At 40.3% G+C, this 22,690-nt stretch overlaps 1 protein-coding gene across 1 annotated transcript in view; it reads left to right on the top strand.

Moving 5' to 3' along the window:
* The window catches only part of PLCD3 (phospholipase C delta 3), a 61,741-nt gene extending 39,433 nt beyond the window's left edge, over window positions 1–22,308 (top strand). The window contains exons 5-15 of the mRNA XM_083147458.1: window positions 3,946–4,171; window positions 7,579–7,780; window positions 8,391–8,535; window positions 10,243–10,395; window positions 10,619–10,702; window positions 13,686–13,815; window positions 17,172–17,288; window positions 17,402–17,568; window positions 18,538–18,670; window positions 19,002–19,151; window positions 20,014–22,308. Coding sequence (XP_083003584.1) covers window positions 3,946–4,171; window positions 7,579–7,780; window positions 8,391–8,535; window positions 10,243–10,395; window positions 10,619–10,702; window positions 13,686–13,815; window positions 17,172–17,288; window positions 17,402–17,568; window positions 18,538–18,670; window positions 19,002–19,151; window positions 20,014–20,102 — 1,596 coding nt within the window. The 3' untranslated portion in view covers window positions 20,103–22,308. The remainder of the gene's footprint in view (window positions 1–3,945; window positions 4,172–7,578; window positions 7,781–8,390; window positions 8,536–10,242; window positions 10,396–10,618; window positions 10,703–13,685; window positions 13,816–17,171; window positions 17,289–17,401; window positions 17,569–18,537; window positions 18,671–19,001; window positions 19,152–20,013) is intronic.
* Window positions 22,309–22,690: the final 382 nt, after the last annotated feature.

The raw sequence follows: 22,690 nt of genomic DNA, 5'->3' as shown, positions 1-22,690 counted from the left end.
ACACACACACGCCAGATGACTCCATTACCTCCCAGAGTTCTGCCTCTGATAGACTTGATGCTTATCACAGCTATAGAAACACCAATTTATTATTAATAAACATCACTGTAGAAACTGGCTTCACAGGGCCAGGTAATACACATGTGACCCGGGTTTCTGGCTCATGCATGCTCATGTATAGCTCTTAAATATTGAAAAACAGTGTATGCTTTATTTATATAAAGTAGACATTCTGAGATGGTGATAGCGAAAGGAGGATGGCGTGCAGCCAAGCTACTTTAAAAAGAAACCACAGTTTCTAATAAATGAATGTAGCAGAATTGTTTTAATCATGCAAAATTGTTCATGTTAAATGACCACCAGTGTCACTTTGTTTTATTATTGTTATTTATAATGCTGGCTGGCTAAGTATATTTTGCAAAGCTCTTCATATTACCTGAAGAATGTCTCAATTGCATCAGAATATATTTACTCATGACCTTTATTACTCTAAATAGCAATTACATGTGTTTAAAATTCTGGAGAATAAAATGTTAAACCTTTTTGGCGCTGTACAGTACAGAGGGCCTGATTCGGAGCTGGAGGCAAAGCTGATTATTATGTGGTTGAGCATACATTTGAGCGATTATCAGCTGAGGTACTTCTTGCAGTCATAATTTAATCACAGTGATTGATGGAAAGTGACTGTTTTGGGGAAGTAATAAGGAGTGGCAGCAAAAACACAAGCATGTCATGACCATTTTCTGGGCATATATCTGCCTACATCTGCAATCCCATACATAGAAAACATGGTGTCAGTCTCCCAATTCCCACAGCCAGGCTACGTGACCATAGACTAAGTCGGGGACTTAATGTTCCTGATTTTAGCATTGATGCTGCATATATGTACACAAATGCTGAGGACTTTGCAATGGCTCCAGTGGGTTTCTCTGGGCGGTAGCTTCACTTGCGGTATTTACCAGGTCCATATCCTGAAAAACCACAGCTGCGTAGGCTTTTGCATACAAATTGAACTCGGGTCTTTAGTACCTTAGGAAAACTTTTTTCTTATTTTTAGCAAATTGCTATTCTGTAGTTAGGCCAATGCATTATCCAAATGTTAATAACATAGAAAAAAACTCATTTTTTTACACGTTGACAGCTATACATCACTGTGCCAGTACCACTTGGCTCTTCACTGTCATGTCACGCCGACTGTGCAGGTCGGTGAAGGTGCTCACAGAAAAGCCCTGCACATGCGCATATGAGAATATGGGCATGGGCAGAGCTTCAAAATCGGGTCCCCTCGTGCGAACATGTGGGGGGACCCATCAAACCAGAATCAGGGCCTGGTAGCAATAAATGACAGAAAAAAACTGCTACCAGATTTTGTGGGTGTTAACTGTAGTACACCCGAAAGATCTTAGCAGCTACCTCATTAGAATCCACATACTCAGCGCAGTCTTCTTTTGTTTTTCTATATCCAGAATCAGGGCCTCTCTGCCTTAATGTGCTGGATAGGCCTCAAACTGCCATACCCATTGCTGGCTCTTGAGAATGATCCCCATTCCATCCTTCTGTGATCACAGGGTGTTTTGCTGATGTATCCTCTTTGCTTGCCTCTTAAAGATGTCAATCACGATGATCTCTATACAATACTAAAGCTGTCTCAGCTTGTAGTCTTTTTGGCACTAATAAATGGCTAAATTTAGACTGACCAAGTGGCACACATCCAGTCAATTCGCCCAGCTTGATCCTCTGCAACAACAAGTGTTCCTAACCTTGCATACTCACTGCACAATAATTAATAAACTCTTCAAGGTTTTTAAGCTGAAGAAGCAGGATTCTGTTGTCTTGCACTGTGGATATATTTCACAATATCTGTTTTTTATGTATCGCATAAGTTATTGAAATATATTCTGATCAGGTGTAATAACTGGTAGAAGACTTAGATTAGTAGAAGACTTCCTGTTAGCATCAGCGAGGATTTGAGTGCTACATTTGAGTGTGCAGCCTTGGAACACCATCACAACCGTCAGTTGTGATTCACAATGGTTTTATTCACTGGCCAGCCTTATGCAGGGTTCATACAATGATGCAGACCCTGGACCCATTGCACCTTCAAAATGGGGGTACCATCACCACATTTTGAATAACAATGTCGGACAGCACCACCACTCCGCACCCCAAATGCCACAGCATGTCAATCATGCTGCAGTTGACAGGGGACTGCAAGCAATATTGCTGGATCTGCTCTGCACATGCAAAGAACAGGTTATGCACAGACTCCCCCAAACATTGTATTTGTACACAAACCATCAGGTTTGCATACAAATATGAAATAGGCCCAACATGCAGTATGACACCAATTAGGCGCTTGCTTTTATTTCTAAACTGTAGAAAAAAAAGGTAACAGCTAAAATTGGATTGAAATTTGTTATAGCACATTCCTGTACATCAGATTATCTCCCCTAAGGCTGTGTAACTCTAGCCCAAATGTATTACCAAATATATAGAAAATACTTGTAAGCAATCCATAGCTGAGCATATGCAGAGATCCTTCCTACTACAGAAAAACGTGTTCCAGGAATTTATTCATTCAAACCTGTAAGCCTTAGAAAAGGCATATTTAATGTGTATGTAAAGCAGGGATGGAGATCCTTCGGCGCTCCAGCGGTTGTTCAACTACATATCCCAACATGCCTGGCAACATGTTTTAGCAAGGCCAAATATCAAAAATTAAACAGGGCATGCTGGGATGTGTAGTTCAACAACAGATGGAGGGCCGAAGGTTCCCCATCCATGATGTAAAGTAACAATCAGAGAAGTATATATCTGACAATTGACTGCTGACAATGAGGGAACCATGCTAAGCCACAATAACACAATATCTTGTAACTCTTCAGATCTCATACACCAATAGCGCTGGTGAAAATGTATGCTCATTATTATTTTCACAAGCTGACGGATGGGGTTGGAATTGGATAGATGCTGTGAATTCAGGTGGAGATCTGTATGCAGTAATTGCCAAGCAACTCGGAATCAGAAATCTTGGGTGAAGTTTAGTAAAATGACAGATTCAAAAAGTGAGACAGGGTTTTATCACATTTTCCTATGTACCAATACCCGTCCGCCCGGTCTTCGCCTGGCAGGGCTTCTATCGCCGTCCGCGCGCCCCCCCTCCCGTCCTCCTTTGATCTCCTCCTCCCCCAGCAGGTGTCACAGCCGGCAGGACATCCGGCTGCAGGGGGGAGGAGGAGACGCAGGGGGACACTGGCAGCCGCCGGGATGTGACGGAGACTCCTGCAGACCACATCACAGGTATCACAGGGGTCTCCGTCACCGCAACCCGATGCTAGCCGCATATGTATATTAATACATCCCGCCCTTGGTAAGAAATCTCCAGTTTGTTTAAAGCAGCAATCATTTACACTGCAAAATCAAACTGGTTTTGCAGTGTAACTGATTGCCGCTTTAAAAAAAACCTGGAGATTTCTTACCAAATCTCTCACTTTTTGAATCTCTCATCCTATTTAATTTCACCCCATATGTCCAAATTTGCAGGTATGTTCACAGTCTATACGCTTTGGTTTTGCTGCTGAGTGCCACACAGCTGCATTGCAGGTATGGATCTTGTTTCTGAAGTTGGATCTGGTTTTTGAAGTTGCTACCATTTGTGTTGTCTGGATGCCGACACATATGTTGAATAAAAAATGTCTTTATGTTCTCAATCAGATTACTTGATTTATGTCAATCATATCCCAATGCAACCACACAGAGTACTAATTTATTTTCATCAGAAATTAGCAGGATCATATATTTTGTTTTCTTATGAAAATGTTTTAATCGTACAGATCTGATTGATTTGTATAGTTTTATGTATGTACTGGCACTATGGTCAAATTAAGAGAAAAACAAACTTTCTTGAAAAGTGAATGTGATTTTGAACGTGATTTCTTCTTTCAGAAATGTGACCGCTCAAATACAGATACTCTGGAGGACTGTGAAATAGAGGAGTTTTGTACTCAGCTCATGCACCGCCCGGAGCTGGAAGAAATATTTTCTCGTTATTCTGGAGAGGACCGAGTATTGTCTGTTGAGGAGCTACAGGAATTCTTGCAGCATCAAGGAGAGAAGGCAACTGTGGAGAGAGCGCGATTGATTATTCAAAAGTTCGAGCTGAATGAAAAAGGTAGATCTTCTAGGCTCAGGTTGGAATCTAATTTCCTATGATCGGTTATAGCTACGCTCAGTACACTATTAGAATCTAACTCTATGCTCACTTAGATGGTAAAGTATGAACCAAGTTGGTCTAAACCAAAAGAATTTGAAAAACATGTCAGCCTTGGATCTGTCGATCATGTTCCCATCAGCCTTCTCAACGCTTGTGTCTAACTTTTATTACTGCCCATCTAGATGCTATTGACTATCCTTAGGCATCTAACTAGACGTGTTTGACTAAGCATGGTCGATCTAGACACCGCTGATCCGTCGTCCGGACACGAAGAGTAGTGACACATGCACAGGAATGTGTGTGGCTGCTTTGCTCAGATGCGGTGGTGTTGTTATCTGTCATCCTCTGTGTAGTAAACCTGTTCTCCTTGATCTGCCAGTTGATAAACTAAAGCATGCTCCCACGCAAACACACAGCTAAACAACCATTTGTAAAACCTGACTAAACCACATACCTCTTAATAACCACATAATGCTTCATAAAACCTTTGAATGTAAATACTGTAGATTAACAATGGCAGCAGAGTAACTGTATGTATAAGAAATAGCTCTTTCCCTCCCTCTGCAGCACCAGGCAGTCACATTTATAAAATGATTACAGATTAGGTTGTAGAAGGAGGAGCAAAGTCAGACAAAGAATAGAGGGCCCTGTTCATGAGAGCTTAGAGTCTAAAATTATGTAATGAAACTAATGTTCATAAATATAGTGCTGCTAGTATGTTCAAGATATAAAGGAGAAGATTCTGTTATGTTGCATTGCCTATTTATCTACCAGTTGCTATAGACCAGAGGTTGTCAAACTCGGTCCTCAGGAGACCATGCAGTTCACGGTTTGCAGGTCACGCGACAGGTGCACAGGTGCTTTCATTACTCACTGACACATTTTAAAAGATCCTCAGGTGGAGCTAATTATTTCACTTGTGATTTCCCGAGGAGACATGCAAAACATGCACTGTGTGGGGTCCTGAGGACCGAGTTTGAGAACCTGTGCAATAGACTAATGTTGCTTGCATCTCTTTAGGCCTCGAGGAGAATCAGCCTCCTGTGAGGTAATACATAACTTCCCTGTTTAATTGAATCTGCCCAAAAGTATTATCATCAAAAATATTGCCATAAACATACTCATTTTTACTCAATAGAGCTGGTTTCACATTGCAAAAACCTGCTTTCAACTCGATTTTGTAAATGTTTTTTTTAAATGGGTCAAAAGCCAGTTAAACCCCTTTCATATTGCATGTTGTAAAGGTATATTGCAGTTTCAATACCATTTTTTTTACCTTCAGATTCAACCCGTTTCACCCATAGAAAGCCATACAATGTAATTTTAAATGTTTTTTTCCCTGCTTGTGGGCGGGATCAAGCGTGGTTATCATTTGTAGCAAATACCGTTTCTGAGCTGTTCAGACTGCAGGGAAAACGGCTCCGAAACGTGTAGGATCCTGCTTTTAACACGTTTCTAAATACCAGTATTTTGTAACCGGTAAATTGATTTTGGAGCTTTCATATTGCAGCTAGTACCGTTTTAAAGCAGTTAAAAATCGGCAATATGCCGTGTTAAAACTGCAATGTGAAAGGGGCTTAGCAAGAAGAAAAGGTAAGTACTCATGTAGGTGCACTGAAAGTCAAATAACCATACATAAAATGTAACTTTTATTTATATTCAATAAAAAAGGTGAAATATTAAAATGTAGTAAATAAAGATAAAGATTTGAAAATGTAAAGATTTAAAACATAAATGGCCGCTGCTATTCCACGTCCACCACTTACAAGGGTCAATTGTCTCTATGGGCCTTATTCTGATCGGTGCGGCCCGATCAGAATATGCGGCCGCGACCGTGCAGGCGAATCCCCGCCTTCCATACGGATCGCCACCTGCCGTCCGTACGCGGATATGTGGCGATCCGCATGAAATTGGACGGGGATACGCCTCCTCCGTCTTGGGAGCAGCCCCTGCATTCGATGGTCGCCGAACATCGAATGCAGGGCCGCACGCTCCACCAGGTCCCGCCACACAAGACCACACGGACACTTGTCCGTGTGAAATCATGTATGGGGGCGGGCAGCTGACATCCGGCGATGTCAGATGCTTGCCCCGTACCCACGCGTCACGGCCTCATTACCATGCATACGCCCCGCGTTTGCATGGGAACGCCCATGAAACGCGGGGCGTATGCATAGGGTAATGAGGCTAAGTAGCCCCTCACGCCCCTCTACGCCCCCTGTGCGGCGTATAAAGAATCCGTGTGGCGAAATCGCCTGCACATGCGCAGAGTGACCTCTGCACATGCGCAGACGATCAACATCGGCGGTCCGTCCGCATGCGGGAATATCCGCACCGATCAGAATAAGGCCCTATGGGCCTTATTTTGGTTCATTCTTTCTGACAAAATCCTTCTTAGATGGACAAAACCATGTGCACTGCAGGGGGGGCAGATGTAACATGTGCAGAGAGAATTAGATTTGTGTGAGTAATTTTGTTTCTGTGCAGGGAAAATACTGGCTGCTTTATTTTTACACTGCAATATAGATCTCACTTTGAAGTAAAACCCCACCCAAATCAAATTCTCTCTATACAAGTAACACCTGCCCCACCCGCAGTGCACATGGTTTTGCCCATCTAAGAAGGAATTTATCAGAAAGAATGAACCAAAATAAGGCCCTATATGTCTGTCGTGTATATAAGTTGATTACGGTGTTTCTTTTGTCAATTTCAGTATTCACTGGCTTTATTCACAGCCTTTCAGTGAAACTTTGTATCTGTTCTGTGGCTACAGACACTATGTTGCTTTCACATTGTCTAAACGTTTGAGACCCGGTATTTTGAAATGGTATTTAAAACGGTATATTACCGTTTTAAACCCCTTTCACACTGGACATAAATACCGGGTCTCAAGCAGGTTTGCAGTGTGAAAGCAGGACAGACAGTAGCTATAAGACAGCGTAGTGCATATGTAATGAGCCCCTCATTATATATGCGCATATGTAATGTATGCAGTGCATATGAATGAGTCGCTCATTACATATGCGCATATGTAATGAGCGTCTCATTACATATGCGCTCTCATAGCTACTGCCTGAGTCCTATATACTGGTTCAGAGCCGTTCACACTGCATAAAAAACGGCTCTGAACCATGTAGGACTCTGCTTTTTACCCGTTTGCAAATACCAGTTATTTGTAACCGGTAAATGCAGACTGGTGTTTTAGATACTTTTAGATAGATAGAGATAGATAGATTTGTATATGACTTTTGATTCAGTTGTTCCTCTTCTTATTATATACTGCAAAGGATTGTTACACCCTCACTGTGAGGTCCCAGTATTAGGATCTCTCACCAACTGTTTTCTTTCATGATTCCTATCCCCAGCCAAGCAGCATGACCTGATGATGCAAGAAGGGTTCATGATGTACCTGCTGTCAGCAGAGGGAGACATCTTTAATCAGGAGCACAGGGATGTATACATGGAAATGAGTCAACCGCTGTGCCATTACTTCATCTCCAGCTCCCACAACACCTATCTGACCAATCATCAGCTGGTTGGAGCTAGCAGCACGGAGTCTTATATTAGGTGAGGAAAATATTTTTAAATGGGAGGGTTCAGGAGTGTGACTGACCTGTATGGTACAGAAAAAATACATACAATTGGCCATTTAATCAAAAAGTGATAAATGGAGAGCGATATACAACCAACCAATTAGCTCCTGCCTGACATTTTTCAAACACAGTCTGTGACATGGAAGGTATGAGCTGATTGGCTGGCACTTTCCATTTTATCACTTTTGAAGCTTAGTGCATCTGACAGAATAATTGTAGGGAAAACTTTATAGTTTATGTTTAATGTTAGAGTTCATTGGAAAGATGTGTATTTATTGATCTTACACAAAGGATGAGCAAATTTTACATTTGCAAAGCAAGTAGTAACATGTGTTACATCTTTATTTAGAGCTCGCATGCACCCAAAAGCAACGCAATGCTTAATACATACTTGTGTCCATGTATATTTGTTTGGAACGAATGCAAGTTTGCTGGCCTTTATATAATATTAAATACAGCTTTCTACCTTTATACTTCAAGCAATATAAGTCAATTTTCTATTTCAGTAATATTCCTTGTCCCATTCTAGAAGAAACATAGCCGTATTCTCTTCTATGTTTAGCAATACTGTCTCTTGTCTGTAGGGCATTCATGGATGGCTGTCGCTGTGTGGAGTTGGACTGCTGGGAGGGAACTGGCGGAGAACCGGTGATTTACCATGGGCACACTTTCACCTCCAAGATACTGTTCAAGGATGTCATCTCCACCATACAAAACTATGCATTCAAAGTGAGTATCAGTGCATGTTCTGTTTCATACACTACATCATAGACAGTTGAATGTTGATGGGAATAGTTTTTAATTACATATATATAGTTTTTATGAAACTTGAGAAATTCATGTTCCCAGTATATAACCTGTAATAGTACAAAATACTGTTAAAGAATAGTTTAGTTTAGCAAAGCGAAAAAAAGTCAATTTTAGAGTCACTTTTCTCTGTACAAGTAATTGGTTGAGAACATCGGAGCTGTTCTGTAGGAATGAAAGAGTCTTGGCTGAGCTACTGAAGACTGAAAGAATGCCTTAAGGACTAATAATCAAAATATGACATCTTTGGCTCATTAAAAGGGTCCTTGTAAGCTTGTATGATGAGTAAGTGATGAGACCAAAGGGCTACCACAGGATTCTTCCAGGCCATGCAGTACACCCTGATCTACAAGGTCAATGAAGATAATGGTTCAAAACGTACCTCCAGGCTAGGTCAGAACTACCTTTGAGGAAACTAACAAGTCTGTAGTCTTCATATCATGGGATATCCAGCACAGCCTGGTGACTTGATCCTCATTTAGGGGTTTATTCTAGTTCATTCTTTCTGACAAAATCCTTCTTAGATGGACAAAACCATGTGCACTGCAGGGGGGCAGATGTAACATGTGCAGATAGAATTAGATTTGGGTGAGTTATTTTGTTTCTGTGCAGGGAAAATACTGACTGCTTTATTTTACACTGCAATATAGATCTCACTTTGAAGAAAAACCCCACCCAAATCTAATTCTCTCTGCACAAGTTACATCTGCCCCACCCGAAGTGCTCATGGTTTTGTCCATCTAAGAAGGATTTTGTCAGAAAGAATGAACTAGAATAACCCCCTTAGTTGGTGTTGAGGGGAATTTGACAAACATTATTTGTTTTCTGTTGTAGAAAGAATGGCACAAGTGTGTTCATGGTTAAATCTGCAAAAGGTGGCTATTTTGATGAGTCAAATATTTTGATTAAATTTTGTTAAACAAAATAATTCTAGAATTATTTTGAAAAGAGCTTTAAGTCCACCACCACCTCCATGCTGAGCGATATGCTAGGCAAAACATGCACTGTATATCAGGCGAGGCATGGGACCGCCATCGGTGGCCTCGAGAGGGGAGGGAGTGGGTACTTTTTATCCAGGCTCATGCTCGGGTCTGCTCTGGGGGGGGGGGGGGGGGGTCGTTGCAGGGAGCTGGCAATGGGAAGAGAGATGACAGGCTTACAGATTACAGGATGTTTTATAAAAAAAATTCAAGTTAGACGATGACTGCTTGGTACTTTATCTCTCTCCCAGGTTTGATACATCTCCCTTGGTGACATTTCACATACTGTATATCGTATTGATTCATATACTATCGCAGTTATTGCAAATATAACATATGTTACTTTGCATTTGGAAGTGTGCGTTTGAAATACATTGGTTTAGGGCACTTACAGTATGTTACCACTTTATATGATGATGTGGGAGAGATATTAAGGTTTGGAATGTTGGTTTACGTTATAGAATCCTTTGAGTTTCTGCCAATAATAAAGTCATTTCCTAGAGGTGACAATAGTATTACTAATACGCTGCCATGTGTTATACCAGAACGTTATTGAATACTAATTTACATGTGGCTGAAGAAGCATGTTCACGAATGGATGATTGGTAGGTTTAAATGAATTAATGAATGTACATGTTTTCTGTGGTAGTATTCACCATATCCAGTCATTCTGTCTATTGAGAATCACTGTGGGTTGGAGCAGCAAGTGACAATGGCTCATCATCTACGTACCATCCTCGGAGACATGTTACTAACAGAGCCAATAGATGTCCCTGTCTTATCACAACTGCCATCTCCAGAGGTGAGAATATAAACCACATGCTGTCTATTATCAGCCAACATGTGATAATAGAAGTACCATAAAAAAAAATAATAATAATAATAATAATAATAATAAAAAAAAAAAATATATATATATATATATATATATATACATACAGTAAGTAAGCTGTAAGTGTAACTTCAATATATGAGCTTCCCTATTCTAGAATTATTGTAATGCAAAGGTTCTCTCTGTTTGGCAGGCTCTAAAGGGAAAGATCTTGGTGAAAGGGAAAAAGCTGGTTGAATGTCGGTCACCAGATAAAGAGGAGGGGAGAGCCAAGATGGTGAGTTGTAGAAGGTGAAGAATTTGGAAACTGGATATTGTAGGAAACCACTGCTGTTTGACGGTTTTAGGAGGAATTGACAGGTAGAGAAGTATATATAATTACAGCTTAGACAAATGCTTGGTATGGATGAATGTGACTAATATGTTGGAGGGTATAATTCGAATCATGTGCACTGCATTATGAAATGAACATACTGTACCTGCAAACCTTACATTGCAGTCTGATCATTGTCTAAATCTACTTTACAGGATTTTTTTTTTTTTTGCGATATAATTATGGCTGATTTTGTTAGATGTATTTGACTTAAGATACTGGAATCTGGAAGCGATGTTCAGTCTGATGTTGCGCGCTAGTGGAGGAGTGCTGAAACTATCTGAAGGAGTTGCACTTTCCACAGAGGGCACAGTGGGCGTCTCAGGGCCGGTGCTGTTTACTGCAAGCTAGCTAGTACAAAAGGGGAACTATTTTAGATTTGCATATTTTCCTAGATGCAAATCCTTAAGAGATTGCAACTGTATATGCATAGTCAGTGCTGTTGAGAGGTGGTGGGGGGAGGCAGGTAATTTTTACCCGGGCCTGGGTCTGCTGGAGAGGCCAGTGGGGCCACTTCCTACTCCCCTGTTGCAGGGAGCCAGCAGTGGGAGTACAGAGGACAGGAAGCAGCACAGCCTCTCTCTCTAGCTCAGCACACACTGTCATTGTGCTCAGCTGGGCAGAGACACAGCTGCAGCAGCCTGTGATCTCTCTGCCTCTCGTTTATTTTGTGTGTTTTTTTTCACAGGGGCTCGGCTGTCCTCATGGGGGCCCTGTGCAAAGTGTTCACCTCTAATTTAGTTCCTTCTCATCACCTTACAATAATCTATTTGCTAAAATACAGTCATATTTTATTAGGTTTTGGTGAATCCGAATTCTTAGGCAACCCCTCTAATAATGTTTTAAACTCTTTCCCTGACCGAGGCTGCAATTTTTAAAGGTGGACAAAACCATGTGCACTGCAGGTGGGGCAAATGTAACGTGCAGATAGAGTTAGATTTTCGGTGAGGTGTATTCAAACTGAAATCTAAATTGCAGTGTAAAAATAAAGCAGTCAATTTTTTCCTTGCACAGAAACTCCTCCATATCTAATAATGGGAACACACAGTGCAATTTTACTTGCAATTCGATTCCGATTTGATTGGAATCGATTTGGACTATAGAGTACAGATCTGTACTATATAGTCTTGCCTGCCAAGACTATTCGATTTACACTACATGGGAGCGGGCAATGGGATCGAATCTGCATTGAATGTAGAAAAACCATTTGATGCCCATTCGGTTTTGTATTTGATTTCTATTCGATGTTGCTTCTAGAAGCAAAATCAAATAGAAAAACAGTGCATATCTCTCCGTGTATACCAGGGCTGGGCAACACCGGCCCTCCAGATGTTAGTGAACTACACATCCCAGGATGCTTTGCATTAGTTTTGCTATGTGGCCATGCTGAAACTGATGCAAGGCATGCTGGGATGTGTAGTTCATCAACATCTGGAGGGCTGGTGTTGCCCAGCCATGGTGTATACCCTCTATTACTCTCTCTGCATGTTACACCTGTAGTGCACATGGTTTTGTCCATCTGCAATAATTGCATCCTTGCTATTAGTTCTGATTCAAGCCAAGTGTTTCTCAGACAGGTTGTTCCAGAAATAATATCGGCATATGGTCATACAAATATCTGTGCATGATAAGCATAATGATTTAATTACACTAATTGTTCTTACATTCTGTTTCAAACATTCAACACAGGTTTGTACTTGCACTGGTAAAGTTTAATATGAAGTTTGTACCATGTCCATAGTTATGTCAACATGCAACCAAGCAGCTACTTGTCTGTAATAATTTATACTTCATAGAGGGATTAAATATTACTTTGTTGTGTACTGATATATAAACATAAAATACAGGCTTTAATACACAATCCCCCCTGTGTCTCATGAATTGTACACATATGTAGAAGTCACTTTATCTAATACCGCTTTCACATCACAAAATGCAGCTTTGCACCGGGACCTTGAAACGGTTCAGTCCCGGTGCAACCCTGCATTTTGCGCTGTTCAGATCGCTTCAGCGAACCGGCAATATTGCCAGTTCGCTGATGTTATGTGGGGTCGGGGCAGAGCGTCATTGGGGACAGGGGAGGAAGCAGAGCTTAGAGCTGGCACTGCTCCAAGCACTGCCTCCTCCATAGTGTGAACGGGAAACGGGTTGCTCGACCTGATTAACCCGTTCACACCGCAAAGCAACACAAAGACGATCCGGTAAGAACCCTTATTTTTTACCTGTTAGTATTGCTGTGTTGCTACCAGTTCGCTGGACCCGGTAACCCCTTTTCACATCGCATCAATTAGCGGGTCGAACCGGCATGAACCCGGTAATTAAGTGCGATGTGAAAGGGCTATTCTTCTCCCTTGCTTTCTCCTACATACTTAACAGATAAGTAATGGGGCCTTCACACTTAGCGATTTAGGGGCATTTTCTAAGCGATCTCACTGGATCGCTCCGTGTGCATGGACCATAGCTATAGCAATGCATAGTCCCAATAGTATGGAGTAATAGTAAAGGAGTTAGCATGCCCAATATAAACTAGTAACAGTTGCACACCCATACCAGATATCCTATTAATCTGAGGACTGTGTGCTTGGCTTAACATCTTATAACAAAGTCAATTTGTGGTAGTATTTAATAACCAAAATAAAAAAATAAATTATATTGCTGCAATAGATTTTTTTGTGTTTCCTTTCCCTGCAGATTGTTTAATGTTTAATGAAATGAAATTACAAAGAAAAATTACTTTTAATGTGAATTATTTAATATAGCCCAATTTCTTGCAACTGGAAAATAAGAGGAAAAAGCAGGAACCGCTAGCAGTGAGACAATTTTGAGAGTTTAGTATATTTTTTTTCAATGTAATTTAGAGGCTTACACTCCTCTCATCCATACTCAGGACATCGCTCAGGAGCTCTCAGACCTGGTGGTCTATTGCCAATCTGTGGAGTATCATGAGCAGTCGGGAAGCACCTGTGAGATGAGTTCTTTCAGTGAGGACAAAGTGAGAAGAATAATAAAGGATTCTGGTAACTATAGAACATCTACAGACGAGATAAGATAGACCGTTTATTAGTCCTCCAGAAGGGACACTTCATTAACCGTAGGGAAGAATAAGCAAATATGAGCCTGGTCATGTGATTGTGGCCCTTTTTCTGGTTCACTCGCAAAGGCAAATTCTTTCTCAAAATGGAATGAAGATGAGGCAGATGTAACATGTGCAGAGAGATTTAGATTGGGTGGGTTATTTTGTTTCTGTGCAAGGAAAATACTGAATGCTTTATTCTTACACTGCAATATAGACCTCACTTTGAAGTAAAGCCATACCCAAATCTAATTCCTCTGTACATAACATCTCCTCCACCTGCAGTGCACATTGTTTTGTCCATTTGAGATGGAATTTGCCTTTGCGGGTGAACCAGAATAAGGGTCTGTGTATTGAAACAGAAAAAAGCAGAATGTTTACAGGTGGAGCAATCTGAAAACCTTCATTAATGCAGTATGTAAGTTTTATTTATACAGGTTGAGTATCCCTTATCCAAAATGCTCGGGACCAGGAGAATTTTGGATAACGGATTATTCCGTATTTCGGAATATTTTAATATTTCAATGATGTTTTTTGAAGTATCTTGCATTTATGCTGTATAAACACATAAAATACACACACATATATATTTTATTACCATATAAAATACATACAAATATATTTTCAAAACATGAAACAAAATTTGTGTACTATCTCAGATACTGAATTTGAATGGCAAGCAATCATTTTCTTGTACAAATATAGTGCCAGTTACATGTCATGTCCTCAGTAGTGCTGTTACATATGTCCCCAGTGAGTTTTTATAAAAAAATTCTTCACTTTCTGGAATGTATGGTTTTCGGAATAATTCGGATAACGGATATTCGGATACGGGATACTCGACCTGTATATAGCACTTTCTCCAACAGGACTCAAGGAGCGAGTACATCCTTTTACTCTATTAAAAAGTGTTTTATTCAAAACATATATTTTTTATTTCATACCAGTGCTTTCTTTAGCAAATGTGCTGTATTTATAGTCCATCTGCTGTCTTCAGGCCAGAATATTTTCTTTCTTTTTTCTAATACAGTGCTGATTCAGTAAAATTGTTTATTCTGTAAGCCAAGCCCAATATTAATTTATTAACCTAAGAAGATGCAAAGGATAAAACTTTTCATTCTATTTCTTTCTAGAATATTTATTGTTTCCTATATAGCTCACACATAATCCACAGCACTTTACAGAGAATACAGTATATTTGAACATTTATTTATTTATTAGCAGTTTCTTATATAGCGCACAGATTCCGCAGCGCTTTACAGAGAATATTTGACCATTCACATCGGTCCCTACAATCTATATTCCCTACCACATGTACACGCACACCAAGACATTCTAGGGTTAATTTTTTGGGAGCCAATTAACCTACCAGTATATTTTTGGATTGTGGGAGGAAACCAGAGTACCCGGAGGAAACCCACGCAAGCACGCGAAGAATATACAAACTCCGCACAGTTAGGGCCATGATGGGTATTGAACCCATGACCTCAGTGCTGTGAGGCAGTAATGCTAACCATTACACCATCCGTACTGCCCGAACATTCAAATCAGTCCCTGCCCAAGTGGAGCTTACAATCTATGTTCCTTACCACATATACACGCACACACATTCACTCTTGGTTTAATTTTTGTAAGGAGCCAATTAGCCTACCAGTATATTTCTGGCTTGCAGGAGGAAACTGAGTACCCAGAGTAAACCCACGCAAGCACGGGTTTAGGGTCATGGTGGGAATCGAACCCATGACCTCAGCACTGCGAGGCAGTAATGCTTTCATTACATTCCCTCCTATATCCCTATGATTGCAAGCTTGCAGCAGGGCTCTCCTACCTCCAAGAGTGTCTACTATTGTAAAGCGCAACGGAATCTGCTGCGCTATATAATAAACTGTAAATAAATTACACTGTCCATGCTGCCCCAATATCTCTCATTGACTATATTTTCTTTCTGACATTTGCAGTCAGTTATATAACCAATTCATCTTTGTTACAAACATAACACTGTCCAAGTAATAAACTCCATTCACTGGGCTACTTGTGTGCATATTATCACTAGAGAGATGAGCGGCTTTGTGGACGGCTATGCAAAGCTGTCCGCCCACTGCTGACAGTGCCGGGCAGGGGGAAAGCCGCTCAGTGTGTATGCCCTAAGCCGCTTTCCCCCCAGCGATGACAGCAATCATCGCTCTGTCCATACAAGCTGGGCATAGTCGCCCAGTGCGTATGGACCTTTAATTTGTCTAGAGAACAAAGCTAGGGGAAATATGTTTCCTCTCAAGAAACATATGTCCTTAAAAAAATGTTGGGGAGCAAAGGAAGCCTTCGCTAAAGAGTTCTTCCCTCGCCTGAACATGTAAGATGAGGGAGGGGGTCATTAACTATGAGCAAAAGTGCGCATCTTTAACGATCTTGGGGCAGATGTATTAATCTGCCTATAACGTTTGGCGAATAACGAGTCCCGCTTCTCCAGCATAACGTGGAGAAGCGGGCAAACGTTATAGGCAGATGTATTAAGCAGATAAGGAGAGCCGTTATCCCCAGCGTGAACGGCTCTCCTTATCGGCTCCCTCGCCGCCCCGCACATGCGCACTCGCAGTCCCCCCACCTGGCCGGCTTTCTGGGCATGTGCGAGATCTCGCTAAAACCGAGAGATCTCCAGCGCAGCCCAAGCCAGACACAGGGCTAGCGTTGTCCCCACAGTGGGGGATAGGACGCTAGCCCTGAGCTGGCAAAGCGGCCAGGGTGAATTAACGCCTTTTAGGCTGTTAATACATCGTCGGCCGTTAATCCCAGGGGGGGATTGCAGGGGACAGCCCCGCCGAGCGTAACTCGGGAGGCTGTCACTAGCGCACGTTAGGTGCGCTAGTGATACATTAGGGAAATCGTAATCCCCCCCAGTTAACCAGCGTTAAGTGCATTTTTGAGACACTAGACGATAATGTGAACAACATCACTCAAAAAACTTTCCTGAGCAATATTGTGAACAATATCGACTAGTGCGTATGGGGATTTACTCTCACAGTCATATATATATATATATATATATATATATACAAAATATATTACAGCTCAGATAAATTCTTAAAACATTGACACATATTTGTGTCGTCATAATTCAGTATGTATTTTAGCTTAATTTGTGTATGTGTATATTTGTGTATGTAAACCCAGTAGCTCAGTACCTCAGTGAAAGCTTCATAGAGGAAAATGTCTCTCTCACAACTTATTTCAGATAACCAGAGCTTTCTTTATTATGCACAACCAATACTCTATAGATGACTGTCCCAATTTAACACATTACAGGAAACACTTTGGTTCGCTATAATACCCGGCAACTCAGCCGTATTTATCCTGATGGACTGCGAGCCAACTCTTCCAATTATAGCCCACAGGAGATGTGGAATGCAGGCTGCCAGCTTGGTGAGAATTACTTCCTATGTTATGCCCCCTATTGCCCTTGTATTAGCATGTGAGTTTTTGGGGCCATCTTCCGTCTTTCTTTTTTAATTGAGATTTTATTTTGCATTCTCCAGTGGCTCTGAATTTCCAGACTCTGGATTACAAGATGGATTTGAACAGGGGACGTTTTCAGGACAATGGTTTCTGTGGATATGTTCTGAAGCCAGAATTCTTGCGGAGAGAGGACACTTACTTTAACCCAGAGGACCTCAGTGGCAATGTGAAAGTTTTGAATATTAAGGTGAGTAGTAGTTGTTGTATCATGGGAATATATGCAGATATGTATAGCAGAGACCTGGTTACATTTCAGGAAAATATTATATGTTCTGTACTAGGGTTTACTTCTTTTAAATGGGTTAAATGGTTCGGTCATAAAATTATTATTTTTCCATCTGTCCAATGCTGTTTTCTTCTTTAATTGGCAAACCCTATAGAAATGTGGGATAATATGTACTTTACCAGGTAAGATGGCTGCCTCCAAGCATACCGCTATTGTAAAGAAATTTTTAAATTCGACCTTGCCATTCTCTGCATCACACATTAGACAACATTTGTCACTGAATTCCTTGTATATTCTTGTATGCCTGGCTAATAATGCAGACGGGGTACAGTTTTAGTCAGCTATACAAAAGAGACATAAACAGAACTTCAAAGAATGGCTTCCTTATTATTAAAAGGAATGGTGGAGGGGTTACATGTAATAACAGTCTTGACAAACTGGTATTTCTTTGTGGAGAAAATGCACTTAAAGTGATTCAATTAATGTCCATATATTTAAGGACAATGCAATCACTAGTCTGGAAAGTACAAAAGATAACTACACAAAACTGCAATGGGAAAAATTGCTTTTCTACTACCAGTATTGAGAGGGAACTTGAAAATTCAACGGTGGTATTTATTCTGTGTATTAAATGTATATTTTCAGATGGGATGCTTTTTTATATATATATATATATATATATATATATATATATATATATATATATATATAGATAGATAGATATCAAATGAAGCAGTCGGGGAGATTCTTTTTCCTTCTTAGTGCTACATATCTTTTGTGTTTGCATTATTCTGGCCAGAAATGATCTCCGATCTCTACTACCAAACTTTTTTTTTTTTATAAAATACACTGTTGTTTTTATAATGCGGAGGGCGTTACTTGTTTTCTCTCTTTAATAAATGCAGGTTTTCCTTTTTATTTGGTTACTAGATCATTTCAGCTCAACAACTTCCTAAATTAAACCAGGAGAATCCAAACTCCATTGTTGACCCATTTGTACGAGTGGAAATTCACAGTCTAGGCAAAAAGAGAGAGCAAGAGACTACTTACATCCTTAACAACGGTGAGATCCATTCCTGTGGATATACTTTATTATTTCTTGAAATACGATCGCTTCAATATCACTTAATATGAACTGCCTATTCTTCTTGAGATGCCGTCATTAAAAAAATTCAGCCTTTTTATTTATACATATATTTGGCCAGCAGTTTGTTGCATATATAACTGGTTTAGCAACTAGTTCCGTTCTTTGCATGCATAACAAAATGAAATCATTACAAGTCATTATGCCCTTATATGGACAGCTTTACTTGTCCAGTACATGTGAACACATCAACTTTATTGAGCTTGTAACCAGCCCACCTACACACTAAATAATACTTCCCTTTTCACAGGGTTTAACCCTACCTGGAATGAGACACTACGGCTGGAAGTGCTTTGTCCAGAGATGGCACTTGTCAGATTTGTGGTTGAGGACTATGACAAAACATCCAGTAATGACTTTATTGGACAATACACACTACCATTCCTCAGTATGAAACAAGGTAAGAGGACAGGGGTCTTAGATTGGTAGGATTAAGGGAATACACAGAAACAGTCACTATTGAGAGGCGTGGGCTAGGGCACAAAGGGGGTTATTTTGGTTCACTCTCTGACAAAATCCTTCTTAAGCAGCCCATACACGCTGCGATGCGGGCTGTGCTTTGAGGTGCGCGCTCCCGCGGCACCTCATCGCACAGTAAAAAAAAGTATGTGCTTGCACATATTTTTTGTACTTTGTTTTCATCACATTGCATGCACAGGCAATGCAATGTGATCCGTGCTTGTTAAGCATGGAACGCACGCACGTATCGCAGCGTGTATGGCCAGCATTAGATGGACAAAACCATGTGCACTGCAGGGGGGCAGATACAAAATGTGCAGAGAGAATTCGATTTGGGTGAGTTATTTTGTTTCTGTGCAGGGAAAATACGGACTGATTTATTTTTACACTGCAATATAGATCTCACTTTGAAGTAAAACCCCACCAAAATCTAATTCTCTCTGCACAAGTAACATCTGCCCCACCTGCAGTGCACATGGCTTTGTCCATCTAAGAAAGAATTTGTCAGAAAGAGTGAACCAAAATAACCCCCATAGTATCAGGAGCAGAGCAGCATAGAAAATGGAATGAGAGGCAAAGTGTATGCAGTACAATGGAGAGACCTTTTGGTGTAAAGGCACAGAGTATTGGGATAAGAGTGGAAAGGACAATGCAGCAGAGAAAGGAGATGGGGTAAAGGGGAAGTCCCAAGAAAGGAGATGGGGTAAAGGGGATGTCCCAAGAAAGGAGATGGGGTAAAGGCACAAGGTAGTGTGCACAGCATGGATACACAAGGTTTATCGTCTTCTCTAACATTTCTCTAGGCTACCGTCATGTTCATCTGCTTTCCAAGGATGGCGCTGCTTTGTCTCCGGCTACACTGTTTGTACATATGCACATTGAAGATCCATAAGGACCTAGACACTGAGCAGTCTGGTGGTTACAGACCTCTATTTGTAGATATCTCTCACATTTGGAAGAGGGAAAAAAGTCTGAGCTCTCTAATCAGACGTTGTGTAATAGAGGTCTCTTTCAATGATCCAGTTCTACATTTTCCAGTGCCTTATTCTTCGTACTGGCAGAAGACATTCCTAAAGCCTTGACGCTTCAGCAGAAAGAGCAGTTATTTGGATACAGAGTAGTACAAAAGTGTTTTAAAGTTTGTATAAACTAAAGGAAACAGCTAGAACTCTACGGTAGACTTTAAAAAAAAAAATAATAATAACTTGTGTGATAATCATTTCAACCAATTGCTACCTGTTTGAAGCATAAGAATTTAGGTGGAAAGAATGTAGTGTCCACATGCTTTGCAAGCATCTCTGTAGGCCCGAGCCAGGCTGCTGAGATTTGCCATTAGCCTTGTGAATAATAGATATTTATAAATACTTCCAAGCTCATGCATTGCATTTGTAGAGATATATTTAAAACACATAATAGACCGCCAACACACATAACCTAACCTGCTACACAACTGCATGTGTTCACTTACTATGCCTATTATCTGGGGAGTAGGCAAACATTCCCATCAGTGCTTAAGCAGTATTGATTTTCAGTGGCATGGTTACTGTACATCTATTTATCAGGATTTTGGTACTAACAAAAACAGTTATGTACTTTTATAAGTGTTAATGTTTGTATAATTAGAACAGTTATGTTTTAAATTGTCTCAAAATGATACCAAGTCGCAAGACCAGCCTTAAGTGTGTTACATAAAAATAGAGCAAAGCTGTCTGATTTAGCTTGTGGTGGTACTGCTGCGGTAACGGCAGGCCTCCTACTGATGTGAGCCAAAGAAACTTCTTTCCTGGATTAATGTTGCAACTATTTTGTATGTGCAGCACCAGAGAATGATTTGGGAAATACAAAATGTTTCAGAACAAATTGCAAATGTACATAATTTACTACAGTGGTTACCAAAGATCTTGAATCAGCATTTTATTCATAGCAGCCCTAATCAAATAGTTTTTTTTTTTTTTTTAAATACAGAAAATGTATTCAATTGTTACCACCAATCCATGCCACTAATTTACTATATGGTGTATTTAGCAGAAAAAGTATTATCACAACTGTATTTTAAACAGTTTAATGGAAGTTAATGAATGAAAACATTGTCTTACTATATCAGATTTAAACCAGATAAAAAAAAAAATTATAATTAAAAAAAAAAAAGTACAGCCAGACAGGGAGTAAAGGGCAGATATTTTGCATCTACAGATCCCCAACTATCTCCGACTAGGCAGTTTAGTCAACCGGATACAGTATGCGAGATTTGGTATACAGGACAGAATTCTTAAGCCCAGTAAAGAGAAAGTGGCAAATTACTCAAACCTTGACAACTAGAAGTTGATTGGCTGCTGCGTAAAATCAGCCACTTTTTCACTTCACCAGGCTTAATAAATCTGACATACAGTATTTGATGATGCCCATACACATTTGAGATATGCCATGTGAGTTTAACAAATCTCATGTGTCACTACGATAGATAGTATGTGCTGCACATATCAATCATATGCGTGTGTAATTGCATGAAGTTTAACCACGTGATCGCTCACTATGCGATCTGCAGTGGAGGTGTAGCAACAACTGGCAGCAGAATTTTAAAAAAAAATTGACTTTTCAAAAGACTAGACAGCCCTCTGATCGGCTGGGCTCTATCAGCCACAGGGCTGCCCAGTCTTTTGAAATGGTTTTTTTTTTTTTTTTTTTTTTTAAGATGCGATCGGATGCAATGGGAAATCAAAAGTGTATAGGCACCATAAGTTTGGTTAGATAACCTTTGGCTGCTCAGTTTGATCTGCATTTTACACACACACACACACACACACACACACACACGCAATATAGAAAACTTAGAAGTAATACCCTGAAAAATCAGTATTTAAAAAAAATAAAATAAAATACTGGTGGTATCCGTATTCTATTAGGACATGAAAGTGTTACTCATTGTTGCCATAGTGAGCTTTATAGCAAGTGTGATGTTCTTATATCCTATTTTTGGATATTAGTCTTTACCCATGTGACTTTATTTAGCTACTTGCAATAAATCTTACAACATATAAGGTGCAAATCCTCTTGCAATAAAATGGAACATTTTACCCCAAACCTTGACTGAAAATATTGACTTATTTTTACTGAAATGCCCTTCCTAGTGAAGATAGCCTAAAGCTGTGTACACACGGGCTAGAATCGCTGAGCGACCATATTGCCAGACATGGAAGTACACTGCTGAAGAGGAGACTGCACTGCTCATCTGACATCTCCAGAAACCAAGCTGAGTACACACTACTCAGATATATTGTTCTTACTAGCGACAAAAAATATATCTATAGTTAATTGGTGGGTGCAGACACCAGATAGGTCTGTTAACGATGTCTGCTTGACCTGCCCACGTTCTGAACAAAATCACTAAACCTAGATGACATCAGTGGAGGCATTTTAAGCCTCCTGCTAATTCGTTGTCCCAAATGAGTTGTAGGCTGTCCATCAGGAACCAGCACTTCA

The sequence above is a fragment of the Crinia signifera genome, chromosome 6 (assembly GCF_055691185.1).
Source record: "Crinia signifera chromosome 6, ASM5569118v1, whole genome shotgun sequence".
In the NCBI taxonomy this organism is placed as follows: domain Eukaryota; kingdom Metazoa; phylum Chordata; class Amphibia; order Anura; family Myobatrachidae; genus Crinia; species Crinia signifera.
This window is presented reverse-complemented; position numbering and strand designations above follow the sequence as displayed.